Here is a 25,321-nt window from a genome sequence, read left to right on the forward strand (position 1 = left end):
GTATTATACTGTATGCAACAATATAATGCCATCTGGAGTTTATCTTCATGAGCAAAGCAGGGGGAAAAGTGTAAAAAAAGTTCTAAACCTTTGGCATTGGTGCCAATTTAGTTCTAAACCTTTTTTTGATGCCAATTCAGTTCTAAACCTTTGACATTAGTGCTAATTTAGTCCTAAACCTTTTTTTGGTGCCAATTCAATCCTAAATCTTTTGCATTAGTGCCAATTCACCTCTAAACCTTTTGTTTTAATTTTACAGTCACTCTTCTAATTCCAATTTTAGTTGAATTTTCTATCAGGTCGGCCAGTTACTCTGGCCAAGCCGATCTGCGTGACAACTTTTTAATAATATTTTTTTGAATATTTATTTATTTTTTTCTTTTCTTTTTTTTTCCTCTCCTCTTCTGGCTAAACTGTCACAGTGTCGAGTTTGGGATTCGGTGGTATAGTCGCGGTAAAAGGCGAGCCTCCCCATGGGTGGCGAAATAGGTTGGGTACCACCCCGGATGTCCGGGCGAGGTCGTCATTAGCCGGTAAACTGTCAGGCGAGGCTCGATTTCGGCATAATTCAAGGATGGGCCTCGCTTATTTTAGGCAAGGCTTAAAAGCCCCTACCTATAGGCCTTCGACCTCGTGGCCTTTTGTGAGCTTAAAACCCCCTGCCTAGTGAAATGGCCCTAACTTGTGCGAAATTCCAAACTTACAGGTCGTAGGCCTCTGGCGAGGGAGCTGCCAGTGCCGGCGAGGTGGCCTCTAGCCGGTCGCCGGTCCAACGACCGGCTAGAGGAAGGAGGGAGGGGAGGAAAAAGAAAGAAAAAAATAAATAAAAATTCAAAAAAATTAAAATATTATTAAAAGTTGTTCACGTCAGCGCCGGTGGCCGGTTGACGTCCATGTCAATAAAATCCGGTCAAAATTGGATGGAAGGACTGAATTGGCATAAAAACAAAAGGTTTAGGACTGAATTGGCACCAATACAAAAGGTTTAGGAGTCGAACTTATTACAAAAAAAGAGTTTCATAACCAAAATGAATATAATGCAAAAAGTTGGGGACTTTTTTGACACTTTTCTCGCAAAGCAGGCCTAGATAGTCAAATTATGGATAAAAAGATACTTGGGAGATGCCATCTTAGTTCATCCTACGCAGCAGTTATTGCTGAATTCTAGGCCATTACCCATCTAATTTCAAATATGATCATTCTTCAATTTCTTATATTCGGGAAAAACCTAAAAAAAAAACTCCAAATTATACTCACTGTGACACATTTACCTTGAATTTTTTTTTTGTGACATTAAAAACCCAAAACCATATCCACTATGACACATTTACCCAAATTTTTTCTTGTGACATAAAAAATTCCAAACTTGTACATATGTGACACGTTTACTTTTCTTTAAGGTTCCGTTAAACGAATTTTCAGCCAAAACAATGTCGTTTCTATATCATTTGCTATGTCAATGCTATTTGCTTTCTGGCGTCCACGTAGGTAGATTTTTAAGGGTTCTCATTAACAAAATTTTGATGGAGGGTAAATGTGTTACACAGATACAGATTTAGAATTTTTGGTGTCGAAGAAAAAAATTTAGAATATATGTAACACAGCGGGCATAATTTATGATTTTTGGTGGCTTTTGCCTCATACATTCTGGCCCTGTTATAACATTCCTTTATTTATCCCTCGGGCTGGTGCTTCTTGAATAAAAAGTTGTAGGTGATGAGGGACATATTGTCAAGGAGGACGAGTAGGAGGAGACCGTTTTCAAATGGTGGTACGCTTCAACTTCATCGAGTTCTCGGAGTGAGTGTCGGGAAACTTATTAGAAGTGATATGAAGAGAATTTCCATCACCGAAATGAATATAATGGGCATGAAAGTGGGGGAACATTAAAATCCGAATTCCATCGTCAACCGAAGTAAATCAACAAAACTGTCGATATTTTACCTTATCATTGATAAGTTACTCACAGCAGGTACGCGAAGCCTGCGATGCCGAAGACAGATTGAGTTCGGCTCTTTAGAAGGCTAACGGAGGTGAGCGACCGTGGCATGGATCACTAGTGCGGAGCGAAGAGCGAAGTTGGATTCGATCGAGCAACGAGCGAGGAGACTCTCGATGATGTGTGAGGATGGAGGGAGGTTTGATGTGTGAGCAAAGAGACTCTCGCGACCATATGGACTCTAGAAGCAACTTCTTTGGGCTTTGGTTAAAACGGGTTGCTAAAGTGACCCGCACATGACCTGTTTTTTGGGGCATTAAATTTTCCTCAACCCGATTTAGCCTGTTTTACAAAAAAAAAAAAAACGAGTTACCCAAATCAAATTGGGCTCACTATATCATAGTCACAAAATGGGTTTGGAATCCATTTTGCCGGCTCTACTTATCGAGTGTACTGAGTACCGACAAATTAAATGACCAAATTGAACAAATAAAATGTATAAGGACCTAATTGCATAAATGGCAAAAGTCACGAGGCCAAACTTGGAGTTCTTGCCCATGTTTTTTCCCACTACACTCCGTGCTCCGCATCCTCTTGTCTTTAGCTTTGGTCGATCGCACTGGAAGAGGCACACGAGACAAAGATGGCTCGCAGCATCTCGCGCTCGCCGTCGTACCGGAGGAGGCGCTCTCCGTCGCCGGTGAGCCACCGCCACGGCCGCCGGAGCAGGAGGGAGAGAAGCCGCTCGCCCCATTCCAATTCTCACTCCAGGTCCCCTCTTTCCCCTCTCTACCCGAAAGTGCTCGTTGATTCGACCTTTCGGAGATCGCGCTCTCGAAGAAATTTTCCAATTCGCATCTCTTTTCTTCCTACCCCATCATCGTCCGTGAAGCTCATCACTGTCTGCGATGGAAATGTTGGGTTTTGTCCAAGAGTTCACGAATTCTTGTCTGCGTTTTTCCCTTTTAGCTTGTGAAGAGATGTGTTTCGAGCTAACAACGACGAATGAACATCTTGACATGGGTGTCCTTCGCATTTGTATTCATGTGTAGCAATTCTAGTTGCATCCCAAATCTTTTCCTTAATCATGTGTGTCGGAGACTATGTCAATTTTGTTGCTAGAGGCTGCTATGTTCCTCTGTGTTTTTCTTCCTAGTCTGCTAGATGATAAAGATAGAGTCTTTCTTTATGTAGAAGAAGAAGTCGGTCGAGTTCTTCGCGTCGCCGCAGGAGCCGTTCCTCGTCCTACAGGCGGCGCAAGAGTCAGTCGCCGATGCCTAGGCGGCATCGAAGACAGAGAAGTCCTAGTAGCTCGTTGTCTCCTCCCCCCAAGTCTCGCAGTCCGAGTCCTGTGCTGACAGAGCCGCCGATTGTCACTGAGAAGCTGAAGAGAGAAGAAGACGAAAAGAAAAGGTGCTTATGGCTTTGGAGATTGTTTTGCCTACTTTCATGAATTTCGATTGCAAATGCTGCCTGCATTTTCTTTCTTGATCTTATGCTGTGTCATTTAGTTTAATAATTTGTTTGTTGGGGATGGTATAAATTTCTGAGCATGTAGTCTTAGCATATGCTGCTGATATATGTCTAATAGAAGTGCAATATGGTTATATATTCCATTAACAACGGGATATTGTGAACATGTTAACTTCAAATACAGAGGAAGTATAGAAATTAGGAAAATTTACAAGTACACCACTATAAACACCTGTGCTGATAAACAAAAAAATCCTCAACAGTATTTGTATGTGAGGGAAGATGTGGAGAACAGATGCAATTAGAAAGAAGAACCTGAAAGTTGGTTGATGAATTTGCTAGTTTCGGTTGAGGCCACCATACAGTGATGGTTTCATCTCTCTAGTTGTTCATGAGGAGATAGCGATATGCATCTGCTGCTGGTATAAGCCATTAGAGCGTGCCATAACTATTTAAGTGGAGTAGTGAACACGAGGTGACAACTTAGAGGAAGCTTCCTAGTGTGAATTGCACTGAAACAATAACTTAGGCTTTTATAGCATAATTGACAATAATTTGTATGGTGATAACAAAAGAGTGGTCTTCCAAGAAAATTTTGCATTCATTCACTGTAAAAGTTGATAGTGGTTTTTTTAGGACGATTTACTACATCAAGGTGCTCAGTATGTGGTTGTTAGTAAATTTGCTGCTGTTCGTGTTTTGTAGGAATTTTGGATTGTCTCGACAGCATGCTAGGCATATGAATATGATTGTTTTTGTGTGCCACAGGTTTCTTTACGTTCTTCTGTATTGGCTAATTTGAAGGAAGCAACCCAGATTCCATCTTGTTAGCTTTGATAACGAATTGGGGCTGGTCTTCTAATTACATTGAAACTTCACGTGTGATGGACCGGAATATTTTCCAACAGGCATGCCGGTCGGCATAAGATTAATTTAGCATGTGATGTCGTATGATTTTCATGTACAAGGGTGATCCAAATATGGTTTTGCTCAGCGGAATTGCTGTTTTCTATTTGGCTATGGAAGGTTATTTTGCCTTTCCCCTGTGGCTTCTGTTACATTTTATGATGAATATGGAAATCCTTCACATTTCAATTGTTTGCATGTGCTTTCAGGCTTCAACATGAGGCAGAATTGAAGTTGTTGGAGGAGGAAACTGCTAAAAGACTGGAGGAAGAGATTCGGAAAAATGTAGAGGAGAAGTTGAACTCTGAGGAAGTTAAGTTAGAAATAGAGAGGCGGACAGAAGAAGCTCGGAAGAAATTGTTTGGAGACGTTGCAGCTCAACTTGAAAAAGAAAAGGAAGCTGCTTTAATGGAGGCTAGACAAAAGGAAGTAAGGATATCGGACATTTCACAGATACTGACCTTTCTGATTTCCGTCGAGTGGCTACTGAAAGTTTGTCTCGTCAGCTTTGTTTTTATTTTGTATGGGTCATCCACCTAATAGACAAAACTCTGATATCCATTTGAGAAACAGGACAGAAAAACACCTGAATCATAATCTAGCCACAAAGATTTTTTGCTTGGGATTTTCTTTGTTTTCTGTGTGCACGCACATGCTTTTTTTTGTCGGTTTCCTTAAGCTTTGTCGTCTCAAACTTCTGCAAGTTTAAGTTTTGAAGAAAGCTATATCCTTTTACAAAAGAAATGGCGTGGCCGGAAAATTCTCTTAGTCAGGGACGGCTCAGGAACTGTAGCTGTAAACACGGATTCCTTTTGCTCATGAGAAGAAGTGGGTCAATGGCAGGTGTGATGACTCTACAGATTTACTGATAAAACGTTTTTCTGATTGTCATGGTGGTGGTGTTCTCAATTTTTGCTAGTGAGGTTGTGAATTTGAGATTCACTGAAATAAGAATTGGCTAAACTTTACCGTAAGCGTTATACGTGAATGCATTAGGACATTTTTATATGGCACGACCATTAGGACTGTTAGTCATCATAAACATCGAAGGGATGCTTGTTTCCTTTTCATGGCTGTGATTAGTGTAATGGCGACCTTTAGTATTTTCCGACTCTCCTCCTGGGTGTGGTTCCTGGACCTGCTATACCAAATTGAGTTGAACGAGAAACCATACAGATTAAAAGGGGTGGGAAAGGCACTCAATCCTGACAACGAATAAGTAAAACAAATGAACTAATGAGACTTTTTTGTCCTGCTCTATTAATTTTCGTTTATGCGTCATGTGCTAACCATCAAGTAGTGATGGTTTTATTTTGCTTGGCAACTTGCCCAGGAACAAGCTCGTAAAGAGAGAGAGGAGCTGGACCGGATGCTAGAAGAGAACAAGAGGAGGGTGGAAGAGTCACAGAGAAGGGAGGCTTTGGAGCAACAACGGAAGGAGGAGGAGCGTCATCGTGAATTGGAGCTAATTCAAAGGCAAAAGGAAGAAGCTGCTCGAAGGAAAAAGCTGGAAGAGGAAGAAGAACGAGCGAAGCAAATGAACTCGTCTGGTAAAAACAAGTCGCGGCCGAAAGTGTCGTTCGGTTCGTGAGCGTCATTCTCATGTTTGTGCAACTCCTTTATATATTGGGATGATGACCCTTAACCAGAACTAGCAGTATGGAAGTCGCTGCCTATCTGCCCCGTCAGGTCCTTTAATATTAAAAAGTGCCCTTTGTATTTGGCATAGGAGAAACATTTCACTTCATCTTCTGCCATTCGGCTTAGACGAAGAGATTTGATAATCTTCCGAGTTATTTTTGTACCATCTTCATCTTAGAGGTTATATATGTATTATCTCTCGCAAAAAGTTTTAATTCGATTTCACATGGTTTTCATTGTAAGCTTGGTCGTATCCTAATGTCTTACTTTTCTCTGCAAACAATACTCGATCAAACATAATCTTCCCATTCCCTGTTCCATGGATTTGGACTCCCTGGAACAACTTGTTTGGCTACTGTAATGCATAGCAGATATGTGTAGATCAAGGCAATGCACGAGTGAAATATTATACTTCCTCGCTTTCAAACGATATAGTCCTCTGTTAGCATTGTACTATTTTCAAGAAAATGGAAGAATGATGGAACGATCTAATTGCTTCACTGTGATCATGGTACAACTATGGCTCATATCATATCAGAGAAAATCGAGCTTAATATCATTATCACAAAGCTAGATACAAATCCAATCACGTAGAAGATACCCACATGAATGGTTAACAAGGATATCTTCAAATCTCCACAATAATATCTTAGAAAGATATCTTTAACAGAACGCTATCAGCTAATAGAGAATGCAAATGGTGTGTTTTCGAAACCTTGAGATCTCAACTCTCTTAAGATCACAATAATCATGCGTGCATGCTAAAAGACAATTTAACAGCATATTCTTACGTCAAATGCTACGAAAATAGCACTGGAATCGACCTACTTAATTTTTTTTTCCCAATAATTGGTGATTGTTACAGAAGCGATTGAAGCAGTCGAATTCTCTACTTAAAAGAGATTTCTGCATTTGCCGTTGGGCAAAATGGGGTTACAATATTTCTACGGCAAGATCAACAATGTGTAAACTGGGGGGGAACCATCGTCCAAGTGAGGTGCATAAAATTAATTTTCTCCGGATTGAAAAGTTTAGTCAAATTTAGCTGAGCTATACGGACCGATGATTTGGTCGGAAGAAGGTCGTGGAACGTCCATTGCTGAACTCATCAAAACCTATATAATATCATGGCCAAGTTCATATATATTAATAGCATTCGTCAAAGTGGTAGTAACTAGTAACCTAAGTAAGGAATGAAGCTATATTATATATCATATCATGTTCGAAAGGACCCAAATTTATCGCCAGAAACCGAAGGGAGGTCCTAATAGACAAGCCCTTTGCATAGCCAACACGTATCGCAAAAACCAAATAAGCCCTACTTGAGTTAGTCCACCCACCACCACCACCACCTTTCCCTTATCATTGTTCTATCATGTTAAGATGACATGTATTGTTTTATCATACTATTCTAATAATACGCACACATGCATGTACACGAGACACATATGGTTCAATTGCTGACATACATACATATGTACGTAAATATATAAATATATATACATATGTATGTATAAAGTATCCAACAATGATAAAGACACGATGAAGAGGACATAAAGCAGAAGGGAGTCCACCAAGCCGAGAAAGAGAAGCGTGAGGGAATGATGATACTTGGCTCACAAAAATTGTTTTGATCTCATTTTCCTCAACCACCACGCAAGAAAGACCCGGCAATAGCTGCGATTATAAGGGCGATATCTCAACTTCCATTGAAGTTGGTACATCTCTCAATAGTGTCCACTTGTACTTTGCACCCTGGATCACAATCTTTTCAAGTGTTAATCATCCTCCAATCGCTCCCTCTTCTACTCCTTCTTCTTCAATTCCTAGATCCTTATTCTCTCCTCCATTTTCGATGGAAACGTTCTTTTAACACGTTTAGTTCCATCGTATCTCTCATCTGGCAACTCAATATACATAAGACCATCTTGAACTGCACACCCTTTATATATAGCTTGCACCAAAACCTTTCATCACCAACCGCCTACCTCTTTCATTCTCACTCTCCCTTTGGAGTCCTGCAAAATCCAGCCATGGCTTCATTGAATTCGATTCTATCTTCTGTGCTCCTAGTTTTAACCATAGTTGCTTCCCTTGCGTCACCGTCTTTCTCGACATCGAGAGGAGCCCTCGAGAACAAGGAAGCTAAGCAAATTGGATTTAGGGTGACCCTAAAGCATGTGGATCATGGGAAGAACTTCACCAAGTTCGAGCGTCTACAGCGTGCGATGAAGCGTGGAAAAAGTCGCTTACAAAGGCTAAATGCCATGGTTTTGGCGGCTGAGGATAACACCGAATTGGAGTCTCCGGTCCATGCGGGGAATGGAGAATTTCTCATGCAATTGTCGATGGGCACACCCCCGTATAGTTTCTCGGCGATCGTCGACACGGGGAGCGATCTTATATGGACTCAGTGCAAGCCATGCAGGCAATGTTTCGATCAGTCAACGCCGATTTTTGACCCGAAGAAGTCCTCCACCTTCTCCAAGCTCACGTGCACCAGCCAACTTTGCGAGGTGCTACCAACTTCGTCATGCGGCAGCGACGGGTGCGAGTACTTATATACCTACGGCGATTACTCTTCAACACAAGGTATTCTAGCCTCAGAGACTTTCACGTTCGCCGATTCGGTTTCTATCCCCAAAGTCGGGTTCGGGTGCGGCGAGGACAATGAGGGAAGCGGGTTCGACCAGGGCGCGGGCCTAGTTGGCCTAGGGCGCGGCCCCTTGTCCTTGGTCTCACAACTTGGTGTGCCCAAATTCTCTTATTGCTTGACATCAATTGACGACACTAAAACAAGCAAGCTCTTGATGGGAAGTGAAGCAACCGGTGGGAACCTCTCAACAAGTGCAATGAAAACGACCCCATTACTCAAGAACCCATCACAACCTTCCTTTTACTATCTTTCTCTTGAAGGCATCTCTGTAGGTGACACTCTCTTGCCCATCAAGAAATCCACTTTTGCCTTGCAAAGTGATGGGAGCGGCGGCCTAATAATAGACTCGGGCACAACCATCACATACATTGAGGAGAGTGCTTTTGATTTGGTTAAAAAGGAGTTCAAGTCCCAAACCAAGCTCACCGTGGATGACTCGGGCTCGACGGGGCTCGACCTTTGCTTCAAGCTGCCCTCGGACACAAGCCAGGTTGAGGTGCCGAAGCTGATCTTCCACTTCGAAGGGACGGATCTGGATCTGCCGGGGGAGAACTACATGATCGCAGATTCGACCGTGGGATTGGTTTGCTTGGCCATGGGGAGTTCAAATGGCATGTCCATCTTTGGGAACGTCCAGCAACAGAACACGTTGGTAATCCATGATCTCGAGAAGGAAACTCTGTCGTTCCATCCCACGAAATGCGACAAATTGTGAGTCGTGATATGTGTGTAATCAATTGCTTGCATTATACTTATGTTTGTTTGCGCTGCTCCGATTACATTTGGTGGTACGACTTTTTTTATGATTGCTAATCAATTAGTCAGTCAATAAAAGAACATTTTTCTCACTAATGGTGTAAGCATATTGTGGCGTGCCTATGGTTTTATATTTGGATGGACTATGATTATGAGTGCGGTTGGTAATTTGGTAAGCTTCCCAAGGAAAGTTCGTCTTCTATGATTTCCAAATTGATTTAAGTCTAAGGTTCAATTCTTGACCTGTGGAGTGTAACTTAAGGTTGCTCACCTGCCGCAAGACCTTGTCTCTCTATCAATTACGTCATATGTCAATATCACTTCCGGCTTTAGATTAAAGAAGCGATTTGATAAACCTACCGAGAAAATTTTGTATCGTAGGAATGTGGCCATAATGCTAGACTCCCACACACAAACCCTAATCTATGTGAAATGAAACATGTCGAGATATAATAAGATGTCGGATGATTATCTAATGTCCAAAGACATGTAGATTTGAGTAGAATACGTACATTGATTATTTAAGTTAAATCTTTTTCTTACTATACTTTAATCAACCTTGTGAACTAGTGTCATTAGTGATAATCACTGACTTGATAAATCGTTAAAATTATCTTGCCTCGGCCAAATTTCGTGAGTTGTTTTTCTTTTGGGGGTACGGTATGGAGTTTATATAGCTTTCACTTTGGAGATATCAAAATCAATAAAGACACGGAACAATGGATTATATCAAATTACCAGCTCATCAAATAAAACTTCGTTGTTATTTGGTCCATTGTTCCACTCTTCAACAACATGAAAATACCAAAAGCTCTACCCTCCTTTTCTATCTATCCAAGAGATGCCCCAGCTAGCCCGTCGCCACTAACTCGGGCCGGTGTTTTAGTCACCCTTCGATGGCTTACTTACTGTTGTGCGATGGGTTTCTTGCCCCCGCACCTGCTGCCTCCCGGCCCGTCTAACGCTACTTCTTAATTGATTAATACCCAAGGAAAAACCCCAATTCTGAGATCTTTTATTTCCCACTTCACATCTCGGAATGCACCTTTATTATAGAGGCTAAGGCACTTCTCCTTTGACTTCCTCTTCCACAGATTTATTCACGAAATTCAAGACAAAGAAATAAAAAATAGTTTCATACAAAATCGTGGTTGACCCCGACTAGGTGACCTGGGCACCTTTTATCCCAAAAGGGTCGGAAAGGCTATGCAGGCATACAAATAACATATATAGACTTTCTTTGAACATGGAAAAATTACGACCCCAGCTATACCTATCTACGACTACAATATGTTTGTCACCTAATAACCACCAGTAAGATGTTAAAGAATCCAGTTATCGATGAGTTATTTGAAAAGTGAAATTTCAAAATAATTCCACATAAAAAGAACAATTGTTTATCGAATTGAAGTTCAAACTTGAGTTGGGTTCGATTTTGCTAATATATTATCCAGATAAGATCATGTGAAATAGAGAACTGTATAATTAGTGTTTATTTCATAATCAAGAGTACATAAGATATTTATACGCTTCACAAGATGACTATCTAACACATCCAAAAACAGTCTAACTAAATTCTTCGTTATTTGGCAAAGCAAATTGATACGCTTATATTGGACATTAATTTGGACATAAATCCTCCATCTCGCACACCGCTCCAGCTGATGTCTCAACCTATTTCAACCGATGAAACTATATATGGAGAAACCGGAGGGATTTTGTCCCTAGGGTTCATTTGAAACAACGCTGGAATAGTTCTGAGACGGTAGGCTTGGCAAGACGCCATAATGGCATATTCATGTCCCCTTACCCTAGGAAATCAACTAAACCAGCCTCTCTAAATGATAAAGAACAGGGAAACGAGCCATAAATTAGGTCGTAACAGGCTAAAACAGTGAGCTTGCCCTCGAAATGTGAATGATCTGTAGTTCTTCCGAGTCAAAATTAGTTCTGGACGATGAAAAAAAGGAAGAACACATTCTCGTTATGGGCCAGCTTAGTTGTGTTCCCGGTTGAGTATATAGGATCAGTAAAAGTCAGTCAGTCGCTCTCCAATAGTGGAGTAGTCCTACCCGGTAGTAGCACAGTGAAAGTAGGGCTGCTTTAGCCTTTTACAGATCCGGTGGTACCATATTATAGAGAAATGGCCGCTGCATTGAGCTTACTGAGTGTATCAGGTGCCCAACCATTCTAAGCCCAGGTGGTCCGTTAGCAATATCTTAATTTGTCTCATATTGTTAATTACACCAGAGGTCTCGCTTTAATTTCATCAATTTTCCTGTTTTTTTCCAGCCCTTTTTCAAGGTTAGCTGACCTTGATCTTAAAACGACAATCACCTCTTAGCATGCGTGCGTGGTTTCTTTTTTATTTTGTTCCCTATTGTTAGTAATTTACGACGAAAGTATTCATAGTCAATGCTTATACCTGTTTGAGATTACATATATTCTCTTATCAGCGAATACATTGTCAGCTCTTATACCATTTTCTTGTGACTCTTTTATAGGGACATTCCTGACAAACAAAAGCCAGATCTAACTCAAGTTTTCACCTAAAACGCAAGAAGAATACGTATGCTAGTTCATGGTATTTGTCAATATACCCCACAAATACATCGTAACACACAGGATATCTGTTAGACAAAGTATACTAATCGAAATAACATGAATTTGATAAATGAGCAAGTCAAATGAAATCTGGGTAGGCTAAGGATGGTCCCCAAACCAAGCTTAAAGTGATATGGTGCTTGTGGATGTCAAATCTTGAATATTCGCTCTCTCACTGGTCCGACCCAGAAAACGAGTGACTGAAGTGAGGGAGAGGTACTGGTTTTGCAATCGACGAATTGACAGGAGCCTCATTTCGTGGCTTACATGAAAGTCTCCTGATGATTAGCCCTTATCTTCAGAACCGAAAGTACACTGGAGTTGACACCAAGAGAAAATCCTCTCTTTCTGGCCTCACTGAGAATGCGTGTCATTCGTTCAAGCCTAGATTCAAAATGGTCTTCTTCTTCTTCTTTTTCTTTTTGTGGTTAGATGATCTTTGGAACCAGAAACGGAGACAGATATTTTCGTCCTTTCCGATCTGATTCTGATATTCAAGAGAGAAAAAGTGGGTCTTAGTACCAAACTGATGATGGGTAAGACTTTGACGGACCAATGCTTGTGTATCATTCTTTATAGATTTCAGCCAACGACGTCTTGCACAATATATGGATGGCATAGTCATAGGCACATATTGAGGAAGTGGGATTTAACTCTAGTAAAGTATGCATGATGATCCATTGAATGACAGCTTTCTAGGTGCACCAAAAAGAGCGCACCCAACGCATCGTCGCCCTTCGAGTTAGGCTTCACGTGAGATCCCTACTTTTCTAAGGGTTAAGTATGCATCGGGCGAAATCCCTTTCATAAATTTGACACATGGACACTTACTAATCATCATCCTTTTTTTTCTTCATATATTCTAATCACACATGCGTTGGAATCCGTCATTGGCTCCTTTACATGGATACTAACCACATACAAATTCTTACTTTTCAACATTACAAAGTACAAACTATATAGAGAAGTTACTAAATCGAGATAGATTAATACTACTCTTCATCACGAAAAAGACGCTAATCTCAATGAAAATTACTTGTCATGGATAAGTACAGACACGCCTTTTCGCAAAGAAAAAGTTATTGACAACAATTTTAATGAATGTAAGTGAATACTCACTTCTTTATATAAAAGGTTATCAACCGCATGAATAAGTTATTAATAATTATAAATAGGCTGAAGGGTATTTTCTTGTTAATGTCATTGAAATAGTATTCCTAGTTACTAATTCATGCATACTTCCTTTAGTAACATGAAAGATACTAGCCAAGGTGAAGAACTTACATTAATCTAATCACTTAATATATGGACCATTGGCATATGGACGTGTATCTTAAAATTAAATAACATAATTATCGATAATTCTATTTATTCAACAGCTTTTCTTATCAAACCATAAGTTGTGCCATAGAGGAAAATTACCAAAAAAGTCTTAAACCTATTGTAATTGTGCAAATTCAGTCATAAACTTTTTAATTATGCCAATTGAATCTTAAACATTTTTACGTTTTCCCAATTGAGTCCATCCGGCCAATTTTGGTCGAAATCACTAGCGCGGACACTAATCGTCCTATGTGACATGGCCATCCCGGTCGGCATTGACGTGGATATTTTTTTATAATATTTTGATTTTTTTAAATATTTTTTTTCTTTTCTTTTCTTTGCTTTTTTCCTTTTTTTCCTGGACTTAGGGCCGACAAAGGTCATCGGCCGGCCCTTGTCGGCACTGGGCGAGAGCGTGACCATTGTGGACCTTCCTTAGATCCAGCGAGGCCGTGATGCCCTCGCTCCAGCGAGGGCATCACGGCCCTAGCCTAGAACTGGCTGGCCCTTGTCGGCCTTAAATGTAAGGAAAAAAAGAAAAAGAAAAAGAAAAGAAAAGAAAAAATTATAAAGAATTGAAAATATTATTAAAAAGAATATTCACATCAGCGCTGACAGTGCCACGTAGAACTTCAGGTGTCCACGTTAGTGATTTTCAGCCAAAATTAACTGGATGGCTCAATTGGCAAAACGTGAAAATGTCTTGTACTCAATTGACACAATTGCAATAAGTTTAGAATTTTTTTTTATAATTCTCTCCTATTTTGGTGTATGAAACGAATAAGCAAGAGCAACTTTTTGTGGCACAAAATAGCGGGAGTCGGTATATGTCAGAGCAGAATTTGTAAAAGAACCCTTTTTGCCTCCTCCCATAATAATAATAAAAGAAAAGAAGAAGAGTAAATTAGATCCCACGAGATCGGACCTTGCACCAATTGCAAGAAGGCCGGTCAATTTTTGCGAAATTGTTTGGCACCGACCCATATACACACTCACGCCCCAAAAAAAGATAGAAGAATATAACTTATTCATGATTAGATTTTATTCTTTGCATCTCTTTGATTGGTTATTTTGTGAAGTAAATATATATTGTGTTGTTATGAAGCAAATTCAACACCACTTTCAATCTCAAATTTTGGCCTAAATAATGTTTTTGGTCAATATCTGAAGAATATGATTTGCATATATATATATGTATATATAAATGGTAACTTAAAGCATCCGCATAAAAAAATCATGTAATCGAATAAATCACTCATTGATTTTGAACCTAAATTAACTGAGCCCCGTTCACAATAATTCAGGTCAATTTCCTAGAACTGTCTAATCACATCTTTCCTCCTTTCTCAACCGTGCATGCCCCCTTTTCCTAGATTTCCTAGTGTTAGTCGAACTCACAACTTGTCTTTAATTCAAAGAATTCTCGTCGGCAGTGCAGCTTGGTCCATAAAATTCGACACTAAAAATTATTTCAAAATGACAGAAACCCCCCCCCCCTCCCAAAAAAAAATGCAAAATCAAAAGAAACAACAAGCATAATGAACGAGTCAAATCCTCGTTATGATTTGAAATTTAGATAAATTCTTGTGATTTGCACACCTTTGACCAACCCCAAAATTGACCGAGTGAATTAAGAATACCCAAAGGAAAGCATAGTGAATAAGTCAAATCCTAACTACAAGGTCACAAACCCCACGAGAGAGAGAAGAGAGAAGAGAGAACAGTCGCAACACGATAAGAAAAAGGGTGGTGTGTGTGGATCACAGAGATTTGAAGAGGGAGCAAGGCATTTTTGGGAATCCAAAGGAAGGAGAGTGCGCCACTACCGACCAATGGCAGGTGACTCAGGACTCCATAAAAATCAACGACAATACATCTAATGTTTATATGTACGCACACACAACATTACATCGACGACCACATCATTATCAACTTACATTATTAATCGCTACATATGTTTGTCCCAAAGCACTTTATTTTAGCATGGTCCCATCCTTCCCCCTCCTCCCCCCCCCGGGCCATTCCTTTTTTCCTTCCATTCCCTCTTTGAAAAATCTTACCCAAATCTTGGCTCGACAGAGATTGAAAGCATTGACCCATCTCCACCTTCCATTTGTTGCCTCTCTCTCTCTCTCTCTCTCTCTCTCTCTCTCTCTCTCTCTCTCTAAATTATGGGAAATCGAGCACAAAAGAGAAAGGGGCATATGTCAAGAGAAATCAAAAGTGTGAAAAAGGAGGAGGGCTCTTGCTAATTCAAAAGATTTTCCACTTTAGTACGCTCGAATCCTGCCTGCCTGCCCGCCCCGTTGATTCTTCGGCTTTCCAAATCATTTCGTTCGTGTACCTGCCGTGCCAGCAAAAACCGGTTGCGATTGCATCATCTTTAGATCTTTACATGTGTACTATTCCTTAATTTTACAGTTATATGACACTAATTGTGAGGTGGAATTGCTCGACTAGCCCCATGTTTCAGGAAGGAACAGCCTAATGATTTTGCTAGATTGGTTTTGCTGTCACTCGTACAAAGAGTTTCATATGTGATGGATATGGTTGACTATATCAAGAAAAGGGAGCTTCAATTGCCAGGATTAATTCATATCTCTTTAACCTAAGTTTTTGTTTCACAAGTTAAATTTTTAAACATTTATATCCCCAGGAACTGAAATATCAAACACGAAAAATATATATCAAACGATTGAGAATAAATAACCCTAAAAGGACATACACATGCACGACATACTTCATCGAACTATGTTTCTCCCTAATGTTCTCTACACCTTCATATAATCGCATGTGTCTTGAATTCCATCGTGAATTTTGTGCCTGAGTGTTCGTTGTAAAGACGATGTGATTAAATAAAATCGTAGAGCATCGTCTAGGAAAATTTTTTCTAGCAAGAGAATACACTACCAGCAACATTATTTATATATAATTCGTCCGACGACTTTATCGACGATGTCTGATTGATTAAACCGAACCCCTCCAGTAGTAGAAAGATAAAATCACCAAGTTACTATGTCACGCGTTAAATGTTTTTTTTTAGGACTCGATGTCGGTACATATATGTAAAATTGAGGAATAGTACGGTGAATAACATCCTTTAGGAAGATCGAGAGCATAGCTTGCTATTCAAATATCCAAATCTAACGAATCCGTTCAATTAAGGAACTTATGCAAAACCCCCAAATTTGATTAGCTCTCTTCTTTTTTTTGGCAAAAAAGGAAGATGTGTCCTTCACTTCCATTAATGGACACCAAGATGACAAATTAAGTTGGAATTAATCACGTACATGCACTGGACGCAAGTTGATGAATTAAAATAAAAAGACGATTATCATAATATAAAACTGAAAAGTAAAAAGCGATTAATGACGTTGGTAAAACCCACAAAACATTTGCAAGAGAGGACACATCCGTACTCATCATCAGCATGACTCGGAACACAAAGACCTTTTGACTGAGTCATACTTGCATTTAGGAAAGTCTCTGCAGATCCACGGTGTCGATTACGATGAATTGCCCTTGTCTTTTTGGAAAGTTCAAAGGTTGCTGCCGTGTGTCCACCTATGATCTCACTGACATCCTTGTTGGATTGTTAGTAGCTTTACCATCTTAACATGCTAATTAGTAATTAATCAATTAATCACCATCACTTAATTCAAAATAAGGGTCCAAAGAATTAGTCTTGGTGCGTGAGCAGAACCCACTATGCCCAAAAGTTAAAGTATAACGATGTTATCTCGTTATTGAAGTGAAAGTTAAAGGTCCAGACCATGATTGCTTTGGCTTTATATGCACGATAATTTTCTATAGCATTAACAAGTCATTTTCTTTCTTCTATCGTTTTATTTTATCCCTATAGTTGAGTATTCCGATATTTACTCTAAAAAGTTTAGATTATCGCACAAGCAGTGTGATTTATATTTGACTTCACGATATGTATGTATATTTTGGTCTTTATGTGTTTATCGAAGGAACTAATATAGCTTAACCTTTGGATTTAATAGTGACGTGAACGATGATAAAGGTTAATTATCAATCTGGTCCCTATTCCCGAATACATGATAATCAACTTTCTAGCTTTGTCTTAAGCTAATTGTACTTACACATTACTGGTGCTTCTTGTACTAACTAATTGAATTTTCGCTGTGGCTCGATTATAAAATTAGTGTGAAATGTTTGTATTTTCAGCTGAAACTCGTCTAAACACACTTTTAGTCGACAACCATTCCATACAACTCAAATAGTTCCGTCACAATAATCTAGTCGGCGGTTCTCAACTTCCGACTCATTCTCGCACAATCTTTAAAAGGATAAATTCAATTAGATGATACAACTTCTAAGATGATTTCAATTGAGGTCATTCGCCACGTTTAATTTAAAACTTAGTTACGAACCGGTATGATTGGCCATGTACCACATATATAATCGAAGTTCCATCTTTTGCGAATCGCCAATCTAACTCCAGCTTTCCATCCTATGATATCATGATGGCTTTCGTTTCAACCGCAAGGGAAGCACGATGGAATGAGTTCAAATCAAAACCATCATGATAACATATTTCATCACCTTAGGGAAAAAATTATCATCGTGAAGGTACACGATGATGATTATCATCTTAACTAATAAATTGTTCTTCTTAGGAAAAATGACACAAATGGCCCTGAACTTTAGTCCAACGTGCAATATGGTCTCTGAATTTTTAATTTATTCAGTGTAGTTCCTATACTTTAGCTCAATGTACAATGTTGTCCTTGAATTTTCAATTTATTCAATATGGTCATTGAAGTTTTGATACATATTCAATCTACTCCCTAAACTATATGAAAATGTTCAATATTGTCCCTCGACTTGAATTAAGGGAAAGATAATATTAAACATTTTCATATAGTCTAGGGACTAACTTGAACATGTACTAAAAGTTTAAGGATCATATTGAACAAATTAAAAGTTCATTAACGATATTATACGTTAAGTTAATATTCAGGGACCACATCGAACGAATTAAAAGTTCATGAATCACATTGCACATTAGGCTAAAATTTAAGAACTATTCGTGTTATTATCCCTTTTTCTTACCGTTTACTCTTGTCAAATCAAGGTAGATACTCAAAAGTAGGCATATCTCAAAGGATCAAAGCCGGCATGCTCTCAAGAGATAAAAAGTTGGGGGTCGGCCGCTCCGAGGGCGAGGCTCAAAAAGCAAAGGGGACCGCACAAGCAAATAAGAATCAAAACACTCTCTTCTTCTTCTTGGCTTTATTGAAATGACTTTAGAAAGAGAATCACCACCACCACCTCCCCCAAAGAAAGCTATTAAGTGTGATTCCGTATTATGTACGACCAACACACGTACACTCAAATATTCTATTCCCCACAAAAAAATAGAATTATTTAAGACAAACCCTAAATACCCACCTCTCCTTTTATTGCTTTCCACCTCTATTCCCGTCCTATATATAATCACGTTTTATTCCTTTGAAACCACAACTCAAACCCAAGCTTCCCCAGATACAACCTACACCCACTATTCCAAGTGCCTCTCTCCTTCTCTTTCGTCCTCTCGCAATTTCTAGAGTTCAGCTTGTTCACTTTCTCTTGCTCACAACAAGCCACAATCAAGAAGAAGAAGAAGAAGATGCAAGAGAAGATGAAGGTGAAGAAAGGGTGGCTCGCGGTGCAAGTTGGGTTGGAGGAAGAAGATGGCGGGGTCGAGAGATTTGTGATCCCCATCTCGTATCTCTACCATCCCCTCTTCAAGAGGCTCTTGGACAAGGCTCACGAGGCTTACGGTTACCATGCGAATGGCCCACTCCGGCTTCCTTGCTCTGTGGATGATTTCCTTCATCTTCGGTGGAGGATCGAGAAAGAATCTTCCGGCAGCCACCACCACCATAGCCACCACCAAAATCACAGCCACCACTTCCATGGTGCTTTGTCCTTCCACTCTTGTTAATCAAAATGATACAAGGGGCGTGATGTTCTAATTAGCTCTATATAGTGCTGGATATGTATATTAGATTTTGCTTTGTCTTAGAGACAGCTAGCTTTTATCTTTGGGTTCTCCTTCTCTTTTTGATGGTGATGATTCTCTCTTTAAGGAAGTTTTTAATGCAAGAGCTTAGAGGAGATCAAGTTGGGGAAGTACATGTCATTGATCCATCCACAAATTGCCATCGCTCTTCATATTTTTTTATGTGCATGGTGAATCAAACTCATAGATATAGATATGGTGAATATGAACAAGTATAATCGTCTTCGAGCTGGTTGGATGATGTTGAGGGTATATATCTAGAAATCTATATCTACGATTTCCGCAATAAAAGTTGCCTATCTTCCGACTCCCTCTCGGCATGTAAGTTACAGATAACCATTTACACTTTTACGCGTAGATATTCGAGAATGCAAAGAGGGATGCTATATGTTCAAATCATGTTAGTGCTCCATAATCGGAAGAAAATTATTTAATTAACTAAATTGCCTTTTACGAATTTAGTATTAGTGCAAAATGAAAATAGTTTGTTATTATGAAAATAAGTGATTGTCGACATAAAGAAAAGTGATAGTTGATCATGAAAAGTGGTAATGGTCGTTATGAAAAGTGGTAATGGTGGGGATAAGATACATGTTTTCAAGAAATGTGTTGATTGGTTGTCTGTATATTAGACCAAATCGTACATCGTTCATCACAATTGTTCATAACAATAACAACAACTCTCTCTACTTCACAACATTTTTTGCTTCTCTTTTCACACACAAGTTTAATAACACGTTCAAAAGTAAAATTTTAAGAGAGAAATTGAATAAATGCTGAACTGGCTACTATACGGTTTTGGTGTATATCCTAGATGTATATTTGTTTAAAATCCGACAGCAACAATAGTGGGGACAAATAACACCTTAAGGACATGGATTGTCATCACACAACAAAATATCAAAGAATTCCGACCAAAAAAAAAAATCAAAGAATTATAAATTACTGCCCTTTCTTCATCATCAATCAAATTTCCCCAACATAAAATTATTTATCGGGTTTAACCTAAGCTTACGTAAATGTACTCTCAACCGCCAAACTAGCAGCTTCAAGTTTGGATCCAATTTATCACTTAGCTATATCAAAAGTATGTCTCTTCTTTTGATTCCTCATTTTCCAATGAATTCTTATATTCTTTAATCTTTGTACGTTATATACAAGGAGCGGAATGATCTATTGTTTGGCTCGCACATATTGGTTTTGCGCGCTTTCATGATCGGACCAACCCTAGCTTTTTCGCGAGAAATCCATTTTGCGTGCGTGTTATACATGTCGTGTGATTCTCCAGCAGCGCATATCGTCGGATTCACCACCGATGATGTACTTAAGCCATGACATATTCGATCAAGAAAACGAAGGACATGTATAAAGAAACCGAGGTGATGATTAAATTTGATCTTTTCAGTACAGGCATAATTAAAGATGTTGCACTGGTGGTCGTGGGTGCTCCAGTTACCTGGCGAAAGAATGTAATGCTGCAATCGATGAACGAGACTGAAGGACCAGAGTGTAAGCCAGCCCACGCCCATGTTGCATTCGAAAATGCTATGTGATGGGTACACAGAAGATGCCGACTTCAGGTCTTCCATTAGCTTCTGTTTTCTTGCTTTAGTCAACGCGCAAATTCTGCTTTCCCCCGACAATTAGCACCATGTAATACATAGTATATATCTCCATCATTCCTAAATTTTTTAAACTCTCACGATTATTTTGAAACGATAATAGCGTAATTCGCAACGATTATTATCGATGAATCTATGAGGTCGCTCTCTGGTTTCCCCTTTTAATTATATCTGTGTGGTCCTGTATATTAGGATGCACGTGTGAGTTATGTTAGAGAAGTCACACATCGGAGAATTGGTATGGTGATGAGCAGTTAATATATTATAGCTGGCTTATAACTCATTGACTTAAGCTTTTGAGTGAAGTTGGGTCTAACTTGATATGTTGATGGGTTCGGACTTGAGCTTTCTCTTGGCGATCTCCCTCGGTAAAGATATCGGATTTCTATTGCGTACTCCCAACACGAAGGAACTAATTTGGTATTATTCCTTTAATTATTACTTTAGCAACTTTTGCTCTTATAAACAAAAAAAAAGTGTGATCCATCAGATCAAGACTACATGCTTGCTGATGATGCACCAAATTGCAAATTTGCAAGCCCAAGGTGGTGGTAGTCAGTACTCGACTTCAGGGCATGAAACCAACATGTTACGGGAGAAAAAGCAATAGCCCCCGGGCGTTATCCACTTGACCACTTGTCGAAATTTTTAGGTTTAGATTTTATGCAAAAAATTTCGTAGCTTGAGGATTTATTATTTTGCCCAAAATTATAGTACCGTTACCATGAATCTCAATGTAAAGTCTTGTATATGATATTATTATTAATATGTAATTATGTGTATTATGGGGTTTTTTTTGTAATTATGTTTCTATATGTACCCTAATTGTAATTAATCACTCTTATAAATATATATCAAGGCTTAAGCCACTATAAACTCTCTCTCTCTCTCTCTCTCTCTCTCTCTCTCTCTCTCTCTCTCTCTCTCTCTCTCTCTCTCTCTCTCTCTCTCTCTCTCTCTCTCTCTCTCTCTCTCTCTCTCTCTCTCTCTCTAAGCGTCAACATGGCATGAGAACAAGAAACGTATCAAATTTTCCAACATCTCCACCCCAAATCTGACACTCTTTTTTTTTGCTCCAATTGCTATATTAACAATATCCGATGCATCTCCAATTTTTTCTTCTTCTCTTCCATCTCTTTAACCATCATCTTTTCTTTCCGTTAACCACAAATTCCCATCAACTCTCAATAACATTGCAACCTCTTTGACCTCTTCTTCCTTCTTCTAAATTGCTCCAATTTCTACTACTGCTCAAATTACGGCTGTGCAATCAGCCTCGCCGTCTCTTATTCTTCCCTACATCACAAGTCTCTTTTCCATCAAGCTTGATGCAGGCGATTATCTTCCATGGAAATCTCCATTTGAGCCTATTCTAATATGCAACCATATGCTGGGCAATATGGACAGATATTTTTCTTGTCCATTGAAGCTTGTCATCAAGATGACATTGTGGTGTTCAATCTATCCTATTCCACCTGGGTCAAGACGGATCAATTCGTTTGTAGTTTCATCAATTCGACCCTCATAGTTGAGATTTTTCATGAAGTCCATGACCTTCGAACATCTTGAGAAATTTGGCTTGCTCTCGGACGACGCTTTACTGATTCCTGCATGGCCAAAGAAATTGGACTAATACGTGATTTTTAGAACGCCGTCAAGAAACTCGACCAGTCCATGCTTGATTATCTTCGACATCTGAAACTCGACCGTCTCCGATAAGGACTTGGTGATTCAAGCCCTCAATGGGCTCTTGTCTGATATGGTCCCCTTGTCACCATGGTCACAAACAACTCTATGATTCTTTACTTTGGTGACCAGTCACGCCTCCTCATCCAAGAAGAATGATTTCTCAAAAAATCGAATGCTCCATCTTCATCCAATATCCATCATGCTTTGATCATTCATGCCACTCACTATTCCACTGCTTCGAGGGTCTCGAACTAGATGTATTTCTAGGGGTTGAAGATTTGGTAGGGGACAAGGTGGATGGTTGTCCGGTGATCAATCGGGTTTGCAATCCTCCTATGATGGGTTTAGTTTGCAGTCATTATTGGCCCCCTATGTTGATCGCTCCTTCACCTCCTCTGGTTGGCCCTGTGGTGGTTCGAGGCCCTGTGTTCCCCCATTCAACGAGAGATGCATTCTTGGATCTAGGTCTCATCTTTTTTGTCAGGTTTGTGATGGGGCTAGGCACACTGCGCTACAATGTCGATAATGATTCAACCACGCCTTCACCACTAATGATTTCTTAGACTCCTTCTCAGCTCTCTTGGTTAAAAAGACTTTTGATCCAATGTGTTATCTTGATAACTGAGGGTTGGCACACATGAGTAGTGACATTGGTAAAATCCTAAATTCTAGACCCTTTTACGATTTGACAAAAGTCTCGGTTGGTGATGGTCATTTATTGTCTATTAAGCAAGTCGGTAAAGCCTTTATATATACTAGTTCTTGATCTTTGTTATTATCTCCTATATATTATATCTGTAATCTTGCTCGCAATCTCCTCTTAGTCACTAAACTTTGCCATAAAAATTCTTGTGCTAATGGTTCATCCCTTTCTTTGAAGAACCTACGAATAAGGAAAGTTCTCCTCCAAGCTAACTTCTCTCACGATATTTATCCGATTTCCAATTCATTGGTGTCATCTCACTTGCATTTTAATGTGGCTTCCTCCGCTTCACTCACTCGCTGAGATGCTCATCTTGGCCATCACAACAAACAAGCTTTGAGTTGTGGTTGCAATTTTAATTAGTTCTAGGTCAATATGTTTTGTTAGTCATCGTGCATCTTTTCTTTTGGTTATAATTTATTTTGATGTATGAATGAGTCTAATTTTATCTAATTTTGGTTTCAAATATTTTGTTTTATTCACCAATGATTACTCTCGGTTCACTTCGGTCTTTCGCATGAAAAATAAATTTGAAGTGCCTACACACTTTCTTCTCTTTCATTGTTTTATCGAAAATATGTGCAATGCCAAAATTAAATTTTTACAAATTGATAGTGGAGGTGAATATACTAGTAATTCGTTCAAAACATATTTACATGAAAATAATATTATTCGACGTCTTCTTGTCCAAACACCCCATCTCAAAATGGCTAGTCAAAATGCAAAATCAGACATTGGATGTATTTGGGAAAGCTTTTGCAGAGCAACTTTGGGGAAATATTGTTCACTAAACATATATTAGGGAACTCTTCTGGTAAGGCCAATTTAAGTTTTTTTTTAATTTTAATTTTTTTAAAATTGAAAAAAATAATGATAGTAACTTTTATGTTTTTGCATTGAGAGTAATGTAAAAGAGATATATTAACAAATTTATTTATAAAAAAACCATATCAAAGTTAAAAAGAAAGTAATTTCATTATAATAAAGATGGTCATATATGCATCTAGAAAAAAAAATAGATTATCATTAAAATTTACAAGCATCCTTAAGTGTTTACTAAACTCTTGGCTATTCGATCACATAAACGTATCATGTCAGAAAATAAATTATCATTTGAAGCACTAACCCTGTCATTTACATCATCAAGGTCAACTGAATATCCATAATCAGGATCCAAATATGCTCTTGCAAAATGTCTATCATTGACGGCGTTTCTTCGTATATAATTGTGTAAAGTCATTACTCCTATAACAATTTTCACTTACTTCTCAAACGGATAACTTGACATATGATTTAAAATCTTTCACTTCTCCTTCAATACACCAAAGGCTTGCTCAATTTCTAATCATAGCGAGGAATGAGCACGGTTGAATACCTCCTAATAACCTGAAGATGTGGGACCCTGTTGAGTTTCTAGCAAATGATATCTAACTTCTTAGTATGGCCCCATATAACCTGTTTGATTTGGATATCCGGCATCTACTAAATAATATTTATCTATACAAATATAATGTAAATTTAATCAACATATACAATATTAATTCATAGTAATGTACAAAAACCATAATTAACGAACCTGGTGGAGAATGAGGAAATTGTACATCACGTTTCCCAGAATGAAAATTGTACTCCTATCATAGAAGATAGGAGTATCACGAGCTTGTCCCTCCCAACAAGCCCAAACATAAATAAATTCCATGTTAAAATTACACACTGCTAATACATTTTGAGTCGGTATTTCTTTTCGACCAATAAAACGAATATGATAGTAAAAAGGTACCACCATTGGGATACGTGCGCCATCAATAACTCTAATGCAATCCTAAAACAAAAATGCAAATATCATTATGTAATCGAAATTTATATTTAGTTCTTCCTTTTTGTTGTATAATCTAAACGTAGCTTAAAATATGGATAAAATCTTCAATTATTTCTGATCTTCTCCGGAACTTCCCTAAATTGCTTATCAGTTGGT

General features: G+C 38.9%; 3 protein-coding genes across 3 annotated transcripts; all 3 read left to right on the forward strand.

Moving 5' to 3' along the window:
- The first annotated feature begins 2,527 nt into the window (after nt 1-2,527).
- Nucleotides 2,528-6,201, forward strand: LOC115689677 (uncharacterized protein At1g10890-like). The gene is made up of 4 exons (XM_030615816.2): nt 2,528-2,710; nt 3,134-3,352; nt 4,528-4,747; nt 5,652-6,201. Exons 1-4 carry the CDS (start codon nt 2,583-2,585, stop codon nt 5,907-5,909), a joined length of 825 nt encoding a protein of 274 aa, XP_030471676.2. The 5' UTR covers nt 2,528-2,582; the 3' UTR covers nt 5,910-6,201.
- Nucleotides 6,202-7,661: 1,460 nt separating this feature from the next.
- On the forward strand, nt 7,662-9,463 carry LOC115689698 (aspartic proteinase nepenthesin-1). Its single transcript, XM_030615838.2, has one exon. The coding sequence runs from the start codon at nt 7,993-7,995 to the stop codon at nt 9,328-9,330; it is 1,338 nt and encodes a 445-aa protein (XP_030471698.2). The 5' UTR covers nt 7,662-7,992; the 3' UTR covers nt 9,331-9,463.
- A 9,485-nt stretch (nt 9,464-18,948) lies between these two features.
- LOC115689703 (auxin-responsive protein SAUR32-like) lies at nt 18,949-19,254 on the forward strand. The gene has a single exon (XM_030615841.2). It carries the CDS (start codon nt 18,949-18,951, stop codon nt 19,252-19,254), a length of 306 nt encoding a protein of 101 aa, XP_030471701.2.
- The last annotated feature ends 6,067 nt before the right edge of the window (nt 19,255-25,321 follow it).

Source organism: Syzygium oleosum, unplaced genomic scaffold (genome assembly GCF_021117445.2).
Source record: "Syzygium oleosum isolate NSW1041296 unplaced genomic scaffold, Sole_v2.1 Sole_v2.06, whole genome shotgun sequence".
NCBI lineage: Eukaryota > Viridiplantae > Streptophyta > Magnoliopsida > Myrtales > Myrtaceae > Syzygium > Syzygium oleosum.